The 18,942-nt window shown below is 37.4% G+C and overlaps 1 protein-coding gene across 1 annotated transcript in view; it reads right to left on the bottom strand.

Moving 5' to 3' along the window:
* Positions 1-8,651: 8,651 nt before the first annotated feature.
* Positions 8,652-18,942, bottom strand: part of LOC123871842 (sulfotransferase 1A1-like) — a 25,165-nt gene continuing 14,874 nt past the window's right edge. Inside the window, exons 2-7 of the mRNA XM_045915841.1 lie at positions 13,719-13,853; positions 11,768-11,867; positions 10,870-11,192; positions 10,140-10,234; positions 9,537-9,702; positions 8,652-9,139 (exon numbers count right to left, since the gene is read on the bottom strand). Of these exons, the coding sequence (XP_045771797.1) occupies positions 9,000-9,139; positions 9,537-9,702; positions 10,140-10,234; positions 10,870-11,192; positions 11,768-11,867; positions 13,719-13,853 (959 nt within the window). The 3' untranslated portion in view covers positions 8,652-8,999. The remainder of the gene's footprint in view (positions 9,140-9,536; positions 9,703-10,139; positions 10,235-10,869; positions 11,193-11,767; positions 11,868-13,718; positions 13,854-18,942) is intronic.

The raw sequence follows: 18,942 nt of genomic DNA, 5'->3' as shown, positions 1-18,942 counted from the left end.
TCGTTCAACGGGTATGCGTATTGCGTGTTAAGTAGGTCACACACGATATGACAAACTCGCCGAATGTTAATAGGTAGTGCCGTAGAGGATTCTATCGAAGCATATTATGAACGCTTCGCAAACTCGAAACGTCATATCCATCATTATCGACCTATCACCGGCCCACTGTAGGTCAGAGGTGTCCTCTCGAAATGAGAAATGAGAAGGGTTTACGCCATAGTCACTTTGGGAACACTATGGAGAATTCTCAGTCATGCAGGTTTACTCACGATGTTTTTCTTCACCATTAGCAAGTGATATTTAATTGCTTAAAACGCACATAGCTCCGAAAAGTTAGAGGTGAGTGCCTTGGATCAAACCCTAAACCTCGCAACGTATCTTCCAACCTAATAGAAGTCAAAGTCATTCTATTGAAATATAGTGTACTTGGATAAAATATACTAATCCATAGATTAAACCTATAGATTAGTATATTTTAACGTGCGTACGTCGCGTCGTGTGTAGCTCGCTTTACAATGGTATTTGCGTATTGTGATACAAATGTTTATTTTAGGTTAATCGCATTGATTAAATGAAAAGAATATTATAACTGCTGCAAATTCATCTGTTGGTAACGAGAAGTGGTTTGTAAACCAGGTGGATTAGTACGGAAATTATGATTATCACAAAGCGACAAAATGCTATTCTATTGTTAGCCTACCTACATATTGACTGAATTTATAACGCAGATCTAGAACTCCAGAAAATATTAGGTAAAACGAACGTTTTCCGTGTCGAGAACCAAACTGTAACGACTACAATGCAATGTGATGAAAAATATAGGTAAGTGCCCTAAATTCAGCTAATAATTAGGTAGGTACAACTGCAATTAATTATTATCATCATACATAAGATGTAAGGCGGACTTTTGAGAACACGTGACCGGTCAATCATTTGACATTATTGGCCCCAACAAGGTCCACTGATAACAGAGTAAAACTTACGAGTTTAATACCAGTGTGTGTATTCATAGATTCGACCCGTTCAAGGTCGCCGCACACGCGTCTGGACGTCCGCGTCATGCGTAGATAGAGGTGTGGTCTTTTATTTTAAAACGCACACTTTATAATTATTATTGGAATGCCGACATCTTCTCGATAGGATTCTGCTTATCACACCGCTAGATAGAAAGTCTCTTACAAAAGAAGAAAAAACACAAGGAAACAAAAACTAAGAACTATCCATCCATACTCCATACTTAATATTATAAATGCGAAAGTGTTTCTGTCTGTCTGTCTGTCTGCTACCTTTTTACACCCCAATAGCTTAACCGATTCTGACGAAATTTAGTACAGAGGTAGCTTATATCCCGGGGACGGACATAGGCTACTTTTTATCCTGGAAAATCAAAGAGCTCCCACGGGATTCCTAAAAACTCATCCGCTTAAGTGATTTGTATGTTTAATACCGAGGTAGCTTGCGTCCCTGTAATTGACATAGGCAACTTTTTATCCCGGAAAATCAAACAGTTCCCACGGGATCTTTAAAAACCTGAATCCACGCGGACGAAGTCGCGGGCATCCTCTAGTAATTTTATAAGTCATTTAACATTTTTAAGGCTCATTTTAAGGCTGTATTTCAGCTGTAAATTAAATAGTGAACTTTTTACGGCTTATCCGCGCCAAACTACCCTCATTAGGGCAGCGCTACATTGCGTAAAATTCCGCTGCTGATTTTCCTTCGGGGAAAAGTAATTCCGGTTCCGTCCGCAACGAATAATAGCCAGATTCAATATTATGTGGCAGATATTATGTGATATATCAGCCGGTTTATCGAGCCTTCACGACGTCAAACGGATCCTATCAAAGAAGAAAGGGTAATATAATACTTCATCATGACTATTTACCATCTCAATCTATATCAGGCCCTATACTGAGAATAAGTAATAAGAAAATCAGGGTTGAAAAGAACAGTACAAAAAAGAAAATAAGTACATCTGACGCCGACGGAAAATCAATGGACGTACTGTCTAACACTGAATGATAATCACCGAGCTCATTTGACATTGGTTAGTCCTACATTGCTGCTTTACTGAGCAATATTAAAATAATTTTTCGTAGAAATCCATCAATGGATTAAAAGTAAAAGTCAAATGAGCTCGGTGGCTATCATTCAGTATTATCACATACTGAGTTAGCAAATCACCCGGTGATGTCGGGGCAGCGGTCCACCAACCATATAAAAACATATCTTAGTTGAATCCGTTTCCACCAGTGCTAAGCTATGTGCACCAATGAATATGATTGTTGGATATCAAACGTATCCATAGCAACGTAGCATACACATCTCTGGTGGAAAAGCAGCCTAATAGTAAATTATGCGTAGTAAACGGTGTTCCGCCGCGGAAGATCGCACAATATACCCGTAGCCTTAGATTCATTCCGCCTTTACAGCCAAAGTTTTAATTATGAATACTTTTATGAAGTACCTAGATAAATAATAATTTGTACTGCGCTCTGTGGATTGGCAGAGGAAAATGTTAAGATAATTTTTATGTCCATAGTTTTTGTATTCATTAGTGAATAAGTTATAAGTAATATTTTTATAGTCTAGATTAAATATAGTGTGAACGAGTTTCTAAATAAATTAGAATCCAGCCGGATCTGCAATTTTTTTATTAAAAAATTATTTAGAAATTTCCTTGAAGTGTAGATAAAAACATTATCATAAAAATAATAACGAGAGTTCGCTTCAGGTAATCCACCGAATAGGTACATCACATACATGTATCATTTTATCATATATAGGTAGGTACATTGAGACGAGCCTTGATGTTTGCGGACTTTTTGCGCAAATGTGGAAGCACCTCAAAGCCTGGCTCGGCTTTGAGGTGCTTCCTCACTTGCGCACACGTACGAACCGTGTAGGTACACGACGCGTAGGGGTTTCTATGAAATAAATCTATTTTATGAATTATGTGCATTTTAAGCAATCACTGACTTAGACGGTGTATGAAAACATCGTGAGGAAACCTGCATGCCTGAGAGTTCTCCATAATGTTTTCAAAGGTGTGTGAAGTCTGCCAATCCGCACTCGCCTAGCGTGGTGGACTGTAGCCAAACTCTTGTCATTCCGAGAGAAAGCCTGCGCTCTGTTGTGGGTCAGTGATGAGTTGATCATGATGATGATGACGGAATATCAGCCTGGAAGGGTCGATAGCAAAGAGGTACATAATATTATAGTGAGACGACGCCCTTGATGTTTGCGGATGAGCCGGTTTTTCGGTCGTAACACAGATTAGAGGTGTACATAAGTAGATACAACACTACCATTTCTATTATCTTATTTCGTATTCCGTGGATTAGAGAGATAATAAATTAGCAATTCCAATGTTCATTACGACGTATATTTTGGGTGAGGTTACCGCAAAGAGTAAACACTAAACAATAGAGGCGTCCGTGGCGCTTACAACGAATCCGCGGACCGGTAATTGTTGCATTAATCAAGCGATAAACGATGCCAGAATACAAAGCGAAAGGTTCTTGCTACTTGGCACCTTTCTAGACGACATGGTATATCCGAGACGGTCAGGTTTCAATCCCAGGCATGCTCTATCTTTTTAGAGTTATGCAATCACTTTCTTAAACGGTCAAGGAAAACATCGTGAGGAAACCCACATGCCTGAGAAATCTCCATAATTCTCCAAGATGTGTGAGGTCTGCCAATCCGAATCTAGTCAGCGTGACGAACTATGGCCTAAACCCTACTCGTTCCGAGAGAAGACCTGTGCTCTGTAGTGAGCCGATGGTTGAGTTTTTAAAATTCCGTGGGAACTTTTTGATAAAAGAAGCCTATGTCACTCCCCAGGCCCATCTCCATCCATGCAAAAAATCACGCCGATTTGTTGCTCCGTTGCAACGTGATTGAAGGACAAACCAACAAACAAATACACTTTAGCATTTTTAAAATAGAGAGATAATAAATTAGCAATCCTGATGTTCATTAGGGCGCGTAGTTAACCCAATGTTTTTTTTTAATTGTCGCCATTTTTCACTCTTTCACACTTTCACTAGACAGAATCTAGTAATACACAAAGTGCGTATGGTCACAGAATATAGTATTATAATAGTAGTAACAGTATGGCCTCGCAGCGCTGACAATCAGCTTGAGAAGAAAACCAACCAAGCGTGTACCATATTCGCAATTTTACCTCGCCAAAAGATAATAAAAAGCAATTATTATACCACAAAAGAATGCTAATATTTTTCTAATTATCCGTAGCGCGTAAGAGAACAAACCAAAGGTCTTTGATAATGGCCGCCTAGAAGCTCACCGCGGCTCATTGTTGAAACACAAAGCGCTGAAAATTAAGATAAAACCAACACAAATGTAGTCAAGGTATTCAAAGTAGCGTTTGATTCCCTCTCCTTTGTGATGCGTTAATATTGTAATATAAGATTACTGCGGGCGGCCCTGAGTCCTGATAAATAGGTATTGTGTTGCTAAATTCTGTGAAAGATATATTTGATTAATTAGGTATTATCTTCTCACATAAAGAAAATTTAAATTTTAAATTAACAAGTGTAAATTAAAAATTTATAACTCCCCCGACAAGTGAATGTTACAGTAACTAGAAAAGAGCTAATAACTTTCAAACGGCTGAACCGATTTTCTTGAATTATAGCTAAGAACACTCTGGATCAAGCCACCTTTCAAACAAAAAAAACTAAATTAAAATCGGTTCATCCGTTTAGGAGCTACGATGCCACAAACAGATACACAAATACACAGATACATTATCTATGTATCTGTGTATCACAGATACACACGTCAAACTTATAATACCCCTCTTTTTGGGTCGGGGGTTAAAAACATGTTTTAAACAGTGCCAACCCTTCTTGTGACCTATTCGCATCGTCATAAGATATTGAAAATAGCTATAAATTACATAGGTATAATTAAATAATATTTCAGCTTTATAGGGGTCATATTAAACCTCTGTATAGCAATTCCCATAAAACAAAATCGACCTTACAACCCCTTGGAGGCTTCTCTGATTTATAGTTCAGGTTATTACGAGACTGTTATGATTTATCGCTCGGAGAGGCAAGCTGCAGTCGGGCAGACGTTGGCGACATGTACGAGTAAGACTAGGAGCGTCGGCTCATATAGCACTAGGATGCAATCAATACCCCGGCGCCCTTTAGCAAAGAAATAAACCAACAAACAAACAAACAAACAAACAGACACACTTTCGCATTTATAAAAATACCTACTAGATGATTCTGGCGACTTTGTCCGGGTGGATTTAGGTCTTGAAATACCATGTCAACTCTTTGTTTTTTTTTTTTTCGGGATAAAAAGTAGCCTCCTTCCCCAGAATGCAAACGATATCTGTACCTTTGGTCAAAATCAGTTAAACTGATAAGCCGTAAAAGTTCACAGACAGGCAGACATACTTTGGCATTATAATATTAGTATGGATTGAGATAAATAGTATTTATAATAGTGACTCCATTGAGCGTCTTGTGCAGGGTGAGGTGGAAGGCACCAGGGAACGAGGAAGGTCACCCATGCGATGGAGCGACCAAAAACTATCAAGAGTCTCGATAGCTCAATGGTTGAGAAGCGGACTGAATTCCGAAAGGTCGGCGGTTCAAACCCCACCCGTTGCACTATTGTCGTACCCACTCCTGGCACAAGCTTTACGCTTAATTGGAGGGGAAAGGGGAGTATTAGTCATGATTAGCATGGCTAATATTCTTTCTTTTTTTTAAATAAGTCTGCTGTGGGCGGTCTCTTGTTGTTGGCCACTGTCAGGAGAAGTGTCGAATGCTCGTGAGGCGTATAACATCAGCCCTCAAAGACGTTGCTTCGTAATGACCTCGACCGCTCTGCCAAGAGTGTTACGCGAAGAAGAAGATAAGTTATAACATAATGAACCCACCAAAGAAGTAGAACCAATAACCGAGGTAACTTAGTAACAAGTAAGTGGATATCCGCACCGCCCAAGTTTGTACTCATAGATATCTACTGACGGCAACTTAATATACAGACGCTCCGCTTCACATCAAAGTTGTTCAACTATTAAATGGACTAGTTCCACAACTCTATTTCACTCGCTACCAAGTACCAAGTGAAATTATTACGTTTGGATATTTGAAATTATACTGGTAACACTATGCTTTCAATTATTATTAACTAGAGGAAGACCGCGACTTCGTCCGCGTGGATTTAGGTTTTTTAAGATCCCGTGGGAACTGTTTGATTTTCCGGGATAAAATGTTGCCAATGTCAATTACAGGGACGCAAGCTACCTTGGTACCAAATATCATACAAATCGATTAAGCGGATGGGTCTTTAGGAATCATAGTACATATATGTTATAAAATCTAATAAAATTCTTCAAAAAACAGTAGCACTAATGAAACAATCTTTAAAAATAAAAACATGTAATTAACAATCAATAATTTTTCTATGTAAAAATCTTTTTACGTGATTCCTCAATAGTAATATTATTATTCTTTATAATTTTTAAGAACGTATATTTATTTTGTGTCAATTTATCTACAGTAGCTACCTTGGTCATAAAATAAGGCAGTTTAAACATTATACAATATTAACTATCTAGCATTTGCCGTCTCCTTAAAAAAAATCGTTTTTCATAGTTAATTTTTGCCAGTTAACTATAAAATATATTTTCGAACTTCATAAATTTCACCTAAATTGGTTTAGTTTAAACCTCATAATAATAGAGATATAACTTACTGTTATTTTTACTATAATTTAAAGAAATCTGCTCAGTACCTGCACCTAGTACGAGTTTATATAGTTTTAAAAGACGAAATTTGATATCGAGTTCATCCATACATCTGCAACAAACGCATAACAAAACTTTGGGAAATGAAAAATACATGCATTGCAATCACAGCTATAAAACAATTACTTTTTCGGAAACCATATATTTTGAAGATGTAAAGTCGTACTAGGAGGTCAGTAATGAAGAGATTCATTCTTCAAAACAAAAATTATGTAATGAACAAGAACGTATCTAAATTAAAATGTCAACTCACAACCTAAATAAAGATAACTTAATATTTAAATATTAATATATAAATGGAAATCGCGAACATTTTGCCTCTTTCATAGCCTCATTTTGACTAAAATAAATACAATTTTTCAAACAATTATTAAACTCTTGTAAACGTATTCAAAAATAATAATTCTATTAGTCTGATAAATTATTATTCTTTTACAAAAACCTTACGATACAGTCGAAAGTGATACAATAACTACAATTTTTATATGAAAAACTCTCTTAAAAGTAGATTCATGCCTTTATTATCTAACTAAGGTGAATCTACACCTGCAGTGGCGTCGCCACTATCTAAATGCATTATATAATATTAAACTGTTAAGACCTTACTACTCATAAATCGCTTATGAGTGTATTAAAACTTCAGTATCCTATAACATTAAGGTTGTTTTACGCCGAAGCAACAACATGCAACAATGCGGCATGCTACAAATCAAAACTCTATAAAGACATTGAGGGTAATTTTGTTATACTTACAGCATCTCTTTTCCGCAAAGTGCATTATGAAAGTTTTGATTGGTCACAAATAACATGCTTTAGAATCACAATATTACGGTACGACTGTCTGCCAATGCTTCTTGCTACATTTTAAATTATTCAACCATGCCTCCCTGTGGGGTGCTGCAGTGTGGTACTGTGTTGCTCTGGCGTAAAACAGCCTTTAGTCCTATATCAACGCTGGTCTTAAAACTATCACCAAATTCTTTGGTTAACTGGGAGCTTTTAGCCCACAGTTTAAAAAGAGATCAGTCTTATAAAGATGGTTAATAAGAATAAGGAACTATAATAGTACAATCTATTTTTCCTTAGCTGACTTAAAATGTGAACAAGTTGTTTTGCGCAGAAACACGTAAGCGACACGCTATAGTATGTATGCACGGCGTATAGGAAGTTCTTACCGCGAACTAACAATGAAACCATGCTACAAGACAGCGGATTTTTTTATATAAAGAGCGAGCAAACGAGCTACGTCACCATTGATTAGCATATATAATATTATGAGCCAGCATCAGAGGAACCGCCAATGCATTGCTGGCTTTTCAGAAATTAGTAGAGTCGCGCCTTGATATTAACCTTGTATTGAAATGATTGCCGACGGGAGTTACAAAAAATATCAGCTGGCACAACGGGTAGTCAAAGTACACACCAGGCTTCCGGGTAAGGATAAAATTGCTTTCGGTGGCGTGCGGTGCGGTGGTGAAAAGGGAAGGTGGATTAAGGTGCAGTTGCTTATAGCCTCAATAGCTCAACGGTTAAGAAGCCTGAAATCCGGAAGGTCAGTGGTTCAAATCCCACCCGTTGCATTATTGTCGTACCCACTCCTAACACAAGCTTTACGCTTAGTTGGAGGGGAAAGGGGAATATTAGTGATGACTAATATGGCTAATATTCTTTAAAAAAAAAAAAAAAACAAAAAAAATCCTTAGAACACTCTCCTTACCGGAGGACGTACACCATGTATTGGCGGAATGTGTGCGGAACGAGGCGGAGAGATGGGAGATATGCAATAGATTCCCCATTCTTCGCCAGGTCGGCGGCTGTAACGGTGCCCCATCCCAACCTCTGTCGGATGAGGCTAGGGCACTGTTACGGCTGTACAAGAAGGCCTTACGCAAATAAGTTGTTAAGTATATAATGTGGCCTTACGGAGTGGCATTTTCCAAATGGAAAAAACTCCCAAAAATCAAGATTAAAAAAAAAAACACTCTCCTTCATATCTAATTTATAATAGGTACGCAAAGAGAGCTTACGTCTCTGCGGTGTTCTAGGCTTTCCAATGAACTGGTTAATTTGGAATTGACCACAGAATGTCTAAAATGCCAGGTAAAGTGCATATCTTAGACGTTTCTCCGTAAAATTTTCTGCGATTTGTTTACATTTTAAGTCATCTAAGGAAAAATAGATTATAGATATCTCATGGCGTTTATAAATAGGTGGTTTCACCGTCCGTATTACATAAAGAAGGGTACTTCAAACTCAGACCTTTGAGTTTCTTTGATAAGAATTCGTCTGCCTGCACCACCATTTTGGCATCGAAGTGTGTCCTCCAACCGCCTGCTTCACCTGTATGTAGACAATTTTCGGTTGAAATTATTGCCTTATCCCAAAGATTACAAAGAGACATATTGGTCGATTACGGAAACGCTACATCAATCATTGTTACAATTTCAATTGCTGTGACTGGCTGAATTTATAGTAATCTTGCTGCTACAATGCATTTTAACCAATAGCGAGAGAGTGTTGGCGAATCAGATAGGATTGCGATTGTCACAATGTTGCTATCAAACTAGGGTAGGCCCCCAGAATTCTGGACTGAAGAAACTGAACAGCTATAGTAGTTATTCTTTTGCCAAATAGTTTAGGGTTTCGGTAAAAAAGGCATGAGTCAAACTAAAAGCCAACTACCAAACTTCTTTCGGATAATTAGGAGGTATAAATAAAATTTAATTAGAAATATTACCTTTTCTAATAAACTGAATTTCCCCATTCTCATTAGCAGAATTGTTAACTGTCTTGTTCTTTTGGAAGCTCTTAAAACTAAGGTGGTCTGCTAACTGTCCCACTTGTTCTTCTGAATACTCTCTATCCAAAAATTTGCTTACTCCGCGTATTACCTTCGGTAAATCCTGTACAAGAAATATTAAGTTAAATATTGCCTAGTAAGATTGAAGGAGCAAAATGAGAAGTATAGAGACCCTAAAAGTCTTTACAGTAACATTATTATTATTATTTTATTTTATTTTTTAAAAGAATATTAGTCATTTTAATCATGACTAACATTTCCCTTTTCCCCTCCAACTAAGCGTTAAGCTTGTGCTAGGAGTGGGTACGACAATAGTGCAACGGGTGGGGTTTGAACCTCCGACCTTTCGGTTTTCAGTCCGCTCCTATAACCGTTGAGCTATTGAGGCTTAGTTATTATTAGGTACATTGGGTACTGGATATACCCATACATGAGACAGCATACAGATCAGTGAAGGTTGAGACCGGCCCATCACCACCTACCGGTTTATTGTATAGCAGAGATTCCCATAACCATATTGTACTGTTCATATTTTCTTACCTTTATCATATCTTCATAGAATAAAAAATGCATATTTTCTTTATGCCTTAATTCCCATGCTTCATTCGTATGTTCTATTATAGGAGTCCATGGCACTAAAAACAATGAGGTATAGAGTTTTATTTCTCTTTCTAAACTTGCCAAGGTACATGAGTTTCATGGAGTCCTGGCCCCTAAACTAAGACAGCTTATAAGGTGATTAAGATTTTAATTATTTAATACGTTAAATTTGAACAAAATTCGCATGTTAATGTATCATCACTGCCAGGCAAAGCCTCCTTTTTCATTGAACAGAAGAATGCGAAACTTATGATAAGTATCTTGACCAGTATAAGTACCTATTCATGCTCAACATGCTAAGTTCAGTCAAGCAAATCCAAATGTTATGGACGTAACGTTGAACATTGCTTGTAATAAATAAGTATTTGATCGTTATTCGTTACCGAAAATATAAGACACAAGTGTAAAATAAAAATTTATAATACCCCTGACAAGTGAAGGTTACAGTAACTAAAAAAGAGCCGATAACTTTCAAACGGCTGAACCAATTTTCATGGATTATAGCTAAGAACACTCTCGATCAAGCCACCTTTCAAACAAAAAAAAAACTAAATTAAAATCGGTTCATTAGTTTAGGAGTGCCACAGATAGATACACAGATACACACGTCAAACTTATAACACCCCTCTTTTTGGGTCTGGGGTTAAAAATATAATATAAAAGGGCTTACACAAATCTCTTCTGAAAGCATCCCAGAAATGTGTGAACGTTGACCTCATCAAGGTCTTGCTAACCATTTTATGTAGATAGTAATATGAAACTGCCACGTCCCTGGGATCTCTTGCTACGTATATCACTTTGGCAGTATTTAGAAGACTTGGTGGTAGAAGAGAGAGGGGTAAGTGGGTCTTGATGAATCGAGGTGATGGTGCTTCGTCTATGGTCTTCCAACTTGGGACCTTTACTGCGAGGTTCAGCCCTTGAAAGTAGCCTAGGTTCATGAAGTTTGCCTTAATCAGTTCAAATGCAACTTCTGGTATTTGTGAGGTAGTTCTGTAAAGAAAATTGAGGAATATTAGTAGTTGATAGAGTAGTGAGTTGTGTATTGTATATTGAGTAGAAACCTGGAACGAAATTTCTTTGAAATTTTGATAGTGAAATACATGATGAGATTTTGGGAGGTGGAAAGCACAAACTGAATCTAAATAATATAATGATATAAGCGAAAGAGATCGAGAAAATATGACATGTCACAACCTCCAAAAATAGCATATTTAAACGATAGTATGTCTTATCTTAAACAGATCATTGAACTTGGAGAAAGCAAGTATAGTACACGACCAGCGGCGTGCTGGTCATAGAGGCATAAAAGCGCTGCTTTATACCCTGATTCAAATAGTTCAATGCTCATTTTCCATCATCACCGCCATTAAAGAGGGAACTATCTAACTTATGCCTACCCTGACTCCTGCACACCCGCATGTCACCCGCGCTCACCCGTAGCGGGTTTGCGCGGGGGATGTGTGGGTGTGCGGGACGTCCCCACCCCTGTTGCCATCTCAACCTGTCACGCACTATACATAATTATTATGTCCAAGTCAAAATAAAGAGAATGAAATTGGACTCACTCTAACATCGGAAACCGGTCAAAAAGTGGTTGTTTCTTAGCTGCCTTAAAGTCTAGATCATTTTCTATCAACCAGACCATTTCTTGCGTCCATGTTGTGCCTGAAAACATCCAAAAAAACCGGTCAAGTTCAAGTCGGGTCGCTCTTTTAGGGTTCCGTACATAAATATGTACATCATATTTTTGGTTTACGAAATATTTCTTTTTAGAGCTAGAACATAGCAATAAACCGTGAAAGAGAAACAAAAAAAAACACATACACACACATAAAGGTCTAAAATCATTCTAAATTATACAATTTTGACAGCCCTCCATTTCCTTATTTTTAAGATAAAAATAAAATAAAAAATATATTCGTACTCTATTTAATGATTCCTAAACAATGATACCCTGCAGATGCTATAGTAAGAAAAAAAATAGTTTTTCGGATTACGGCGCGGCGCGGCGTGCTCCTTTTGAACTTGTTCCATTAGAACATAGATTGACTTTTAACCCCCGACCCAAAAAGAGGGGTGTTATGAGTTTGACGTGTGTATCTGTGTGTCTGTGTATCTGTGTATCTGTCTGTGGCATCGTAGCTACCAAAGTAATGAACCGATTTTAATTTGATTTTTTTTGTTTGAAAGGTGGCTTGATCGAGAGTGTTCTTAGCTATAATCCAAGAAAATCGGTTCAGCCGTTTGAAAGTTATCAGCTCTTTTCTAGTTATTACTGTAACCTTCACTTGTCAGGGGTGTAATAAATTTTAAATTTACACTTGTTATTAGTAATCCTAGTAGATAATCCTAGTAATAACTAGGATTATCGAGGGTTTAAAGAAAACGAATGTGCCTAAAATAAAATGTCAAGTAGGCCTTCTAAGCCTAATCTTGTTGAAGTGCCTCGTATAACCAAAATAACCAAAATATTCCGCGGTCGATATAGATAACTGTTGTGACACAGCAATCTGTTTTATCATTTAGCTATCTAACGAATTTAACCACTTAAAACGTTCACAGTTATGAAATTATTGCAAAGGGGTTTGAATATTTTATTAAAAAATAGCGAGCAAACGAGCACACAAGCCACCGGATGTTAAGTGATTACGAACCCATGAACATTTGCAGCACCATTCGCATAGTCGCATAGGTCTCCCTTCCTATTTCCTTTTCAGATTTAAGTTATATTAATTGTACTAAAACCTTATAGGTCACAGCCGGAAATAAGGTTTTTTAAATTATTGACTACTAAGAGAGTCACTATTTATTTTTATTTTATTTTTTTATTCAGATACAAGTTAGGCCTTGACTGCAATCTCACCTGGTGGTAAGTGATGATGCAATGAAAGCGGGCTAACCTGGAAGGGATATGGCCACGATATGGCAGTTTTTAGTAAACCTATACCCCTCTGGTTTCTACACGACATCGTATCGGAACGCTTTTAATCGATTGGCGGCACATCTTTGCCGGTGGGGTAGTAACTAGCCACGGCCGAAGCCTCCCACCAGACAAGTAACTGATAACTTAAATAAACTTAAGTACTCGTAGAACCTAAGTTACTAGGGCCCACTTACGCGACTGTTATAGATGCATGAGTCTTCCTTCCTTTTTCCTTTTCAGTTTTCAGTCACTTTTTCCCACTACTTAGATTAAAATGTTGTACGATAGCTGTGATGGCCTAATGGTTGGAACGTCCGCCTTCTGAACGTAGGTCGGGGTTCGATCCCGAGCACGCACCACTAACTTTGCAGTTATGTGTGTTTTAAACAATTAAATATCACGGCTTTAACGGTGAAGGAAAGCATCGTGAGGAAACCTGCATGCCTGAGAGTTCTCAATGTTCTCAAAGGTGTGTGAAGTCTGCCAATCCGCATTAGGCCAGGCGTGGCAGACTATGGCCTAAACCCTTCTCATTTTGAGAGGAGACCCGTGCTCAGTAGTGGGCCGGCAATCATGGTGATTAAAATGTTTACCTGATCGTGGGAATGTGATGACCCAGATGTCATCTGGACGGACCCGCATGTTGTATATCGCCTCCGCGTGCTTCCTGAACGCTCCCGGCATCACGTAGCCCTTCTTGCCGCATTTTACGAACGTCTTTGTGTATCCTGCGAAAATTAAATGAAAATGATTATTATAATGATAAAGAAAAGGAAAAAAATTAATCACTACCCATATTATAAATGCAATTTAAGTTGTTTGCTTGTTGATTTGTTGGTTTAATGGTTTGTTTGTCTTTAATCACGCCGCAACAGAGCAACGGACAGATCTGATTTTTAATATTTTTTTAATACTTTTACTTTTTATCAATAGATTCCACCATAGCTTCTAAATGCCTGAACAGATTTGGATGTAAGATTTGATTATTCCTTGTTCACAAATCTGAATATTTAGTTCAGTGAGATGTTCAATCGAATCCGTATCAAAATGTCTACGGTTCGAATAATAATAAATGTTGAGTATCTGCCTAGTTTACTGGCCTGACAGGAAATACAATTATGTGCCACGTATTCTGAGCCTAAACCTAAAACAAGCTTTGTTCGTTTGCAGCCTAAGTTGTCATGCAGAAATTTTAAATTTTATCGAACCGGAAAGTACACCTACTCATACATTGCATATTGACGAGTCATTGTTCTACATATGATAATACAAGTGTAAATTAAAAATTTATAACACCCCCGGCAAAGTATTTGAGTTTTCCAAAACATCATTTTCAAATAAATAATTATGTATCTAGGCAACGTCCATCTTGACAGCTAGTCATTTGTCAATTGATATAATATTATGAACCTAACGGTCTGTTACATTACAAAGTTACAAGAAAACTAGAAAAGAGCTGATAACTTTTAAACGGCTGAACCAATTTTCTTGGATTATAGCTAAGAACACTCTCGATCAAGCCACCTTTCAAATAAAAAAAATTAAACTAAAATCGGTTCATTCGTTTAGGCGCTACGATGCCACAGACAGATACACAGATACACACGTCAAACTTATAACACCCCTGTTTTTGGGTCGGGGGGTTAAAAATAGCAATTTACGATTTGTTGCAAGCCGCACGTCACTGCGGCAGTTCTCTAATGTGTTATCAGTTTTATAACCACTTATATTTACACATGTACATGCTTAAGGTAATTGCTATTTGACAAATCGCAAAAATGCTGTACTTTGAAGTAAATTGTTTATTTTTCTAAAGCATTAACAGCTATTAAATACATGCAATTAAAAACTTCAGTTTGTGAAGATTATAAGGGCCTCTTTTTATTTAGTATACATTATCCCAATAAAAAAAAAAACCAAGTTGAAAACATTGCTGTTCGCAACTTGTTCTGTAAAAGTTTTCTTTAACATCTTGATACTTTGAAGCCAACCTCCAGAAAATGATATGTTTAGGTTTAGCAATCAATTTTAACTGTTAGTTTTATACTAAATGTTTTTCGTTTCTTAAATAATCTAAAACTAACCAAAAAACTTCCTGTGCTATTTATTTTCTTGCAGGCGCTCTATGGAATTCAGTGTCCACTGGACTGTCATGGCGGAAGGACTGTGCGCGTCATTTCGTCGCAAAATATTATTTAAAATGAATTTAAGCTTATTATTTTTGAATGAAAGTTGTGTTTATAATCGTTGAAAAATAAAATAGGGATTTTTTCATTTCTAAATGAAGCCTGCTTATATACTAAATTTTATTCTAAAGTTACGGTTTTACCAGGTAAATACTCGGAGGTTGTCATAGATTATGATGACAGATAGTAAGTGTTCTAAATAGGTATTATACCTATGTTAGGAGATAGCGCGCCTCGTTCCGGGTGCCGTGTTCCGAAATGGATTTCGTAGTAGTGCAAGTTTGGTGCAAGCCCCACATGACGGAGGGGTATGCGTCAGGCATTTCCTGTGTACAAAAAAAAAGACCTATATTTCGGATCCATATTTCATCACTGACAATATGCACTATTCAAAGACTGTTCTTCAAGCATTGAGGAATTTTGGACAGAGACATCTCGAAGGTTCCCGAAAGCTGCCTGAGTTAGATTTGTCGGCTAGCTAGCTTTTTTTGAAATTGGACTTACTTAGCTGGATTGTGTGTTAGAGCTTTCTTATGAGATATTATATGTACATAATATAACCATGGGTCTCATAAGAAAGCTCAGATTCATGCTGCGGGCAATGGGGAGAGCCTAAAGGTTGGAACGCCATTTCGGCGGCCGTGTTTCCTGCCATATATACCTTAGATACCTGCAAGCCAAGAGTGAATAGGCATCTTCTAGGTAAGCGTGCTCCAACTTGGACCTCATCATTGCTTTCTTTAAAGCATGATTGTCGTCAAGCGCAAGCGCAAAGATTCAGGCGGCGCAAACCCGTAGCATGTGGAAGACCCTATTAAAGATCTATGTTCACGGTGGACGTCTGTCGGTTGATGTTGATGATTATGTCTTTAGTGCAAGTAGTTCAGTAGTTTCAGAGTTTATCGATAACAAACAAACAAACCTTTCCTCTTCATAATATATGTAGTTAGTAGCGCAAACTTGGAATAAAATCTCGTGGACACTCTTTGATTTTCCGAGATAAATGTCATTTTACCTGACAGCCCTAATCAATTTTATCACTGATATTAATAACTAATTCATAACCGTTAAACCTAAGTGTCAAAATCTCGTTTTTCTAGTCGAGTTCCGTAGGCTCTTTGAACCCACCACATTATTATCCCAAGAAAACCTACCATTAGATGTAGGAATAATGGAAAGAGATCACAACCCTCAGCAATAAAGAATACGATGCGGAGAGAGATGTCACTCTCAAGGTCTTTAAATGTATCCATGCAAAAAACCACGTCGACTGGTTGCTCCGTTGCAGCGTGATTGAATATTAAACCAACAAACACACTTTCGCATTTGAAATATGGCCAGTGATTATAAGAAACAGTTTAAATCTCTCTCTGCTCTCTGAGAGACGTTAGGCAAAGTGAACACGAATTATGAAACTTCTGTGTTCTTATACAAGCTTAGGTCTCTCAATTTTGTCAATTAATGTCAAATTTCTTTCTCAGATCAAAACCTAGTAAGTGGTTTAAATTCAAAAGAAGTTTAGGCCGTAGTTCTTTCTGGTCCAATGCGGAATGGCATACTTCACACACCTTTGAGAACATGGAAAACTTGCAGGTATGTAGGTTTCCTCACGATATTTTCCTTCGCCGTTAAAGCAAGTGATATTAAATTGCTTAAAACGCACATAACTGAAAAGTTAGTAGTGCGTGATTCCGGGATCGAACCCCCGACCTTCGATTAGGAGGCGGACGTTCTAACCACTAGGCTATGACAGTTTTTAAATTAAAGGGGTTTAAATATTTTAGTGTGAAGACTGGCCAACACATTTATTCATTACATGTGCATCATTTTCTTTTTTAGGGTTCTGTACCTCAAAATGAAAAACGGAGCTCTTAAAGGACCACTTTGCTGTCTGTCCATTTGTCCGTCCGTCCGTCAAGAAAACCTATACAGTACTTCCCGTTGATCAAGAATCACGAAATTTGTTCTCGGATTTATTCCTTTACTTGGGCTATGAGAGTTGAGACCTATCTACCTGCCCATAATTCTAGGTTAACGGGAAATACCCTATCGGTTTTCTTGACAGACACGACAGACGGACAGACGGACAGAAAGACAGACAACAAAGTGATCCTATAAGGGTCCCGTGTTTCCTTTTGAGATATGGAACCCTAAAAACATTACGTAAGTATGCAAAGTATTTCCCTTGCAAACCATATTTAACAGTTGACATGTAGAGGTCATTGACTTTTCCTATCTTACTTTTAAGTTTTAATGCATTATTAAGTATTTACTGTTTTGACATGGTATTTAGATAATGGGTGATATTTATTTTATTTAATCTAATTCCTTTTAAAAACTTAGTAAGGCGCATTAATCTATAAAAACCTAGCCAGTTCATAGACTTACTATGTTTTAAAATGGTCAAAGCGACTTACTAGCTTTTAATTTTACTTTAATGTGGGTGTCCTTACAATACAACGGGACATACTATGAAAGTTAGGCTTATGACATAAAACGATTTTCGGAAAAATGACATTTACTTTGTTTTGATATGGGGCGGTCGATATAATTAGGTACTAGGGTAAAGGCTCGAGTAAATGAACAGATTGGACGTTTTTACATGTATTAAGAGCTGGAATAAAAAACCGGCTGATATACCGTTTTTAAATATTTTCTTACAAATTCTTACACTTTTTTCAATTTCAATTTCAAAACCGTGTTCCGTTCAAACCGTTCAAAAGTGCGTGTGCGTGCGTCCATGTGTGTGTGTGAGTGTGTGTGAGTATATACTTGTCTGTATGTGTGTACGAGTGTTTGTGAGTGTGGTATTGCGTTGTATAACCACATGAGTAGCGAACAGAGTCAAAGCTTCATACAAGCGCGCTACGATAGGTACACTACTACAAGCTTGAGGCGCGTGTGTGCGTGAGCACAGGCGCTACGTCGCGTACGGAGAGAAATCGGTTTACCGGCTCGGCCTGTGCTCAAGCTCAGGGGCTGCAGTACACGTCGCGCGTCGTGTTTTCATTTAATTTAATGTTAATGATAATAATTTAAATAGTGTTTAAAATCTATTTTCTTGACCTGTCATAGATTTTGTTCAAAATCAATATCTGAGGATCCCTAGGATCACAAAACAGGAAATTGTTACCAAAATTTAAAAAAATCGACGCCATTTTGAAATTCTTTGTTAATTGACCGATTTCGTTCAAAATCGATATTTAGAGCTCCCTGGGATCACAAAATAAGAAACTGTTACCAAAATTTAAAAAAGTCGACGCCATTTTGAAATTCTTTGTTAATTGACCGATTTCGTTCAAAATCGATATTTAGAGCTCCCTGGGATCACAAAATAAGAAACTGTTACCAAAATTTAAAAAAGTCGACGCCATTTTGAAATTCTTCGTTAATTGACCGATTTCGTTCAAAATCGATATTTAGAGCTCCCTGGGATCACGAAATAAGAAACTGTTACCAAAATTTAAAAAAGTCGACGCCATTTTGAAATTCTTTGTTAATTGACCGATTTCGTTCAAAATCGATATTTAGAGCTCCCTGGGATCACGAAATAAGAAACTGTTACCAAAATTTAAAAAAGTCGACGCCATTTTGAAATTCTTTGTTAATTGACCGATTTCGTTCAAAATCG

This window comes from Maniola jurtina, chromosome 14 (assembly GCF_905333055.1).
Source record: "Maniola jurtina chromosome 14, ilManJurt1.1, whole genome shotgun sequence".
Classification (NCBI taxonomy): Eukaryota; Metazoa; Arthropoda; class Insecta; order Lepidoptera; family Nymphalidae; genus Maniola; species Maniola jurtina.
Note: the sequence above shows the minus strand (reverse complement) of the source record. Positions and strands in the feature narration are given on the sequence as shown.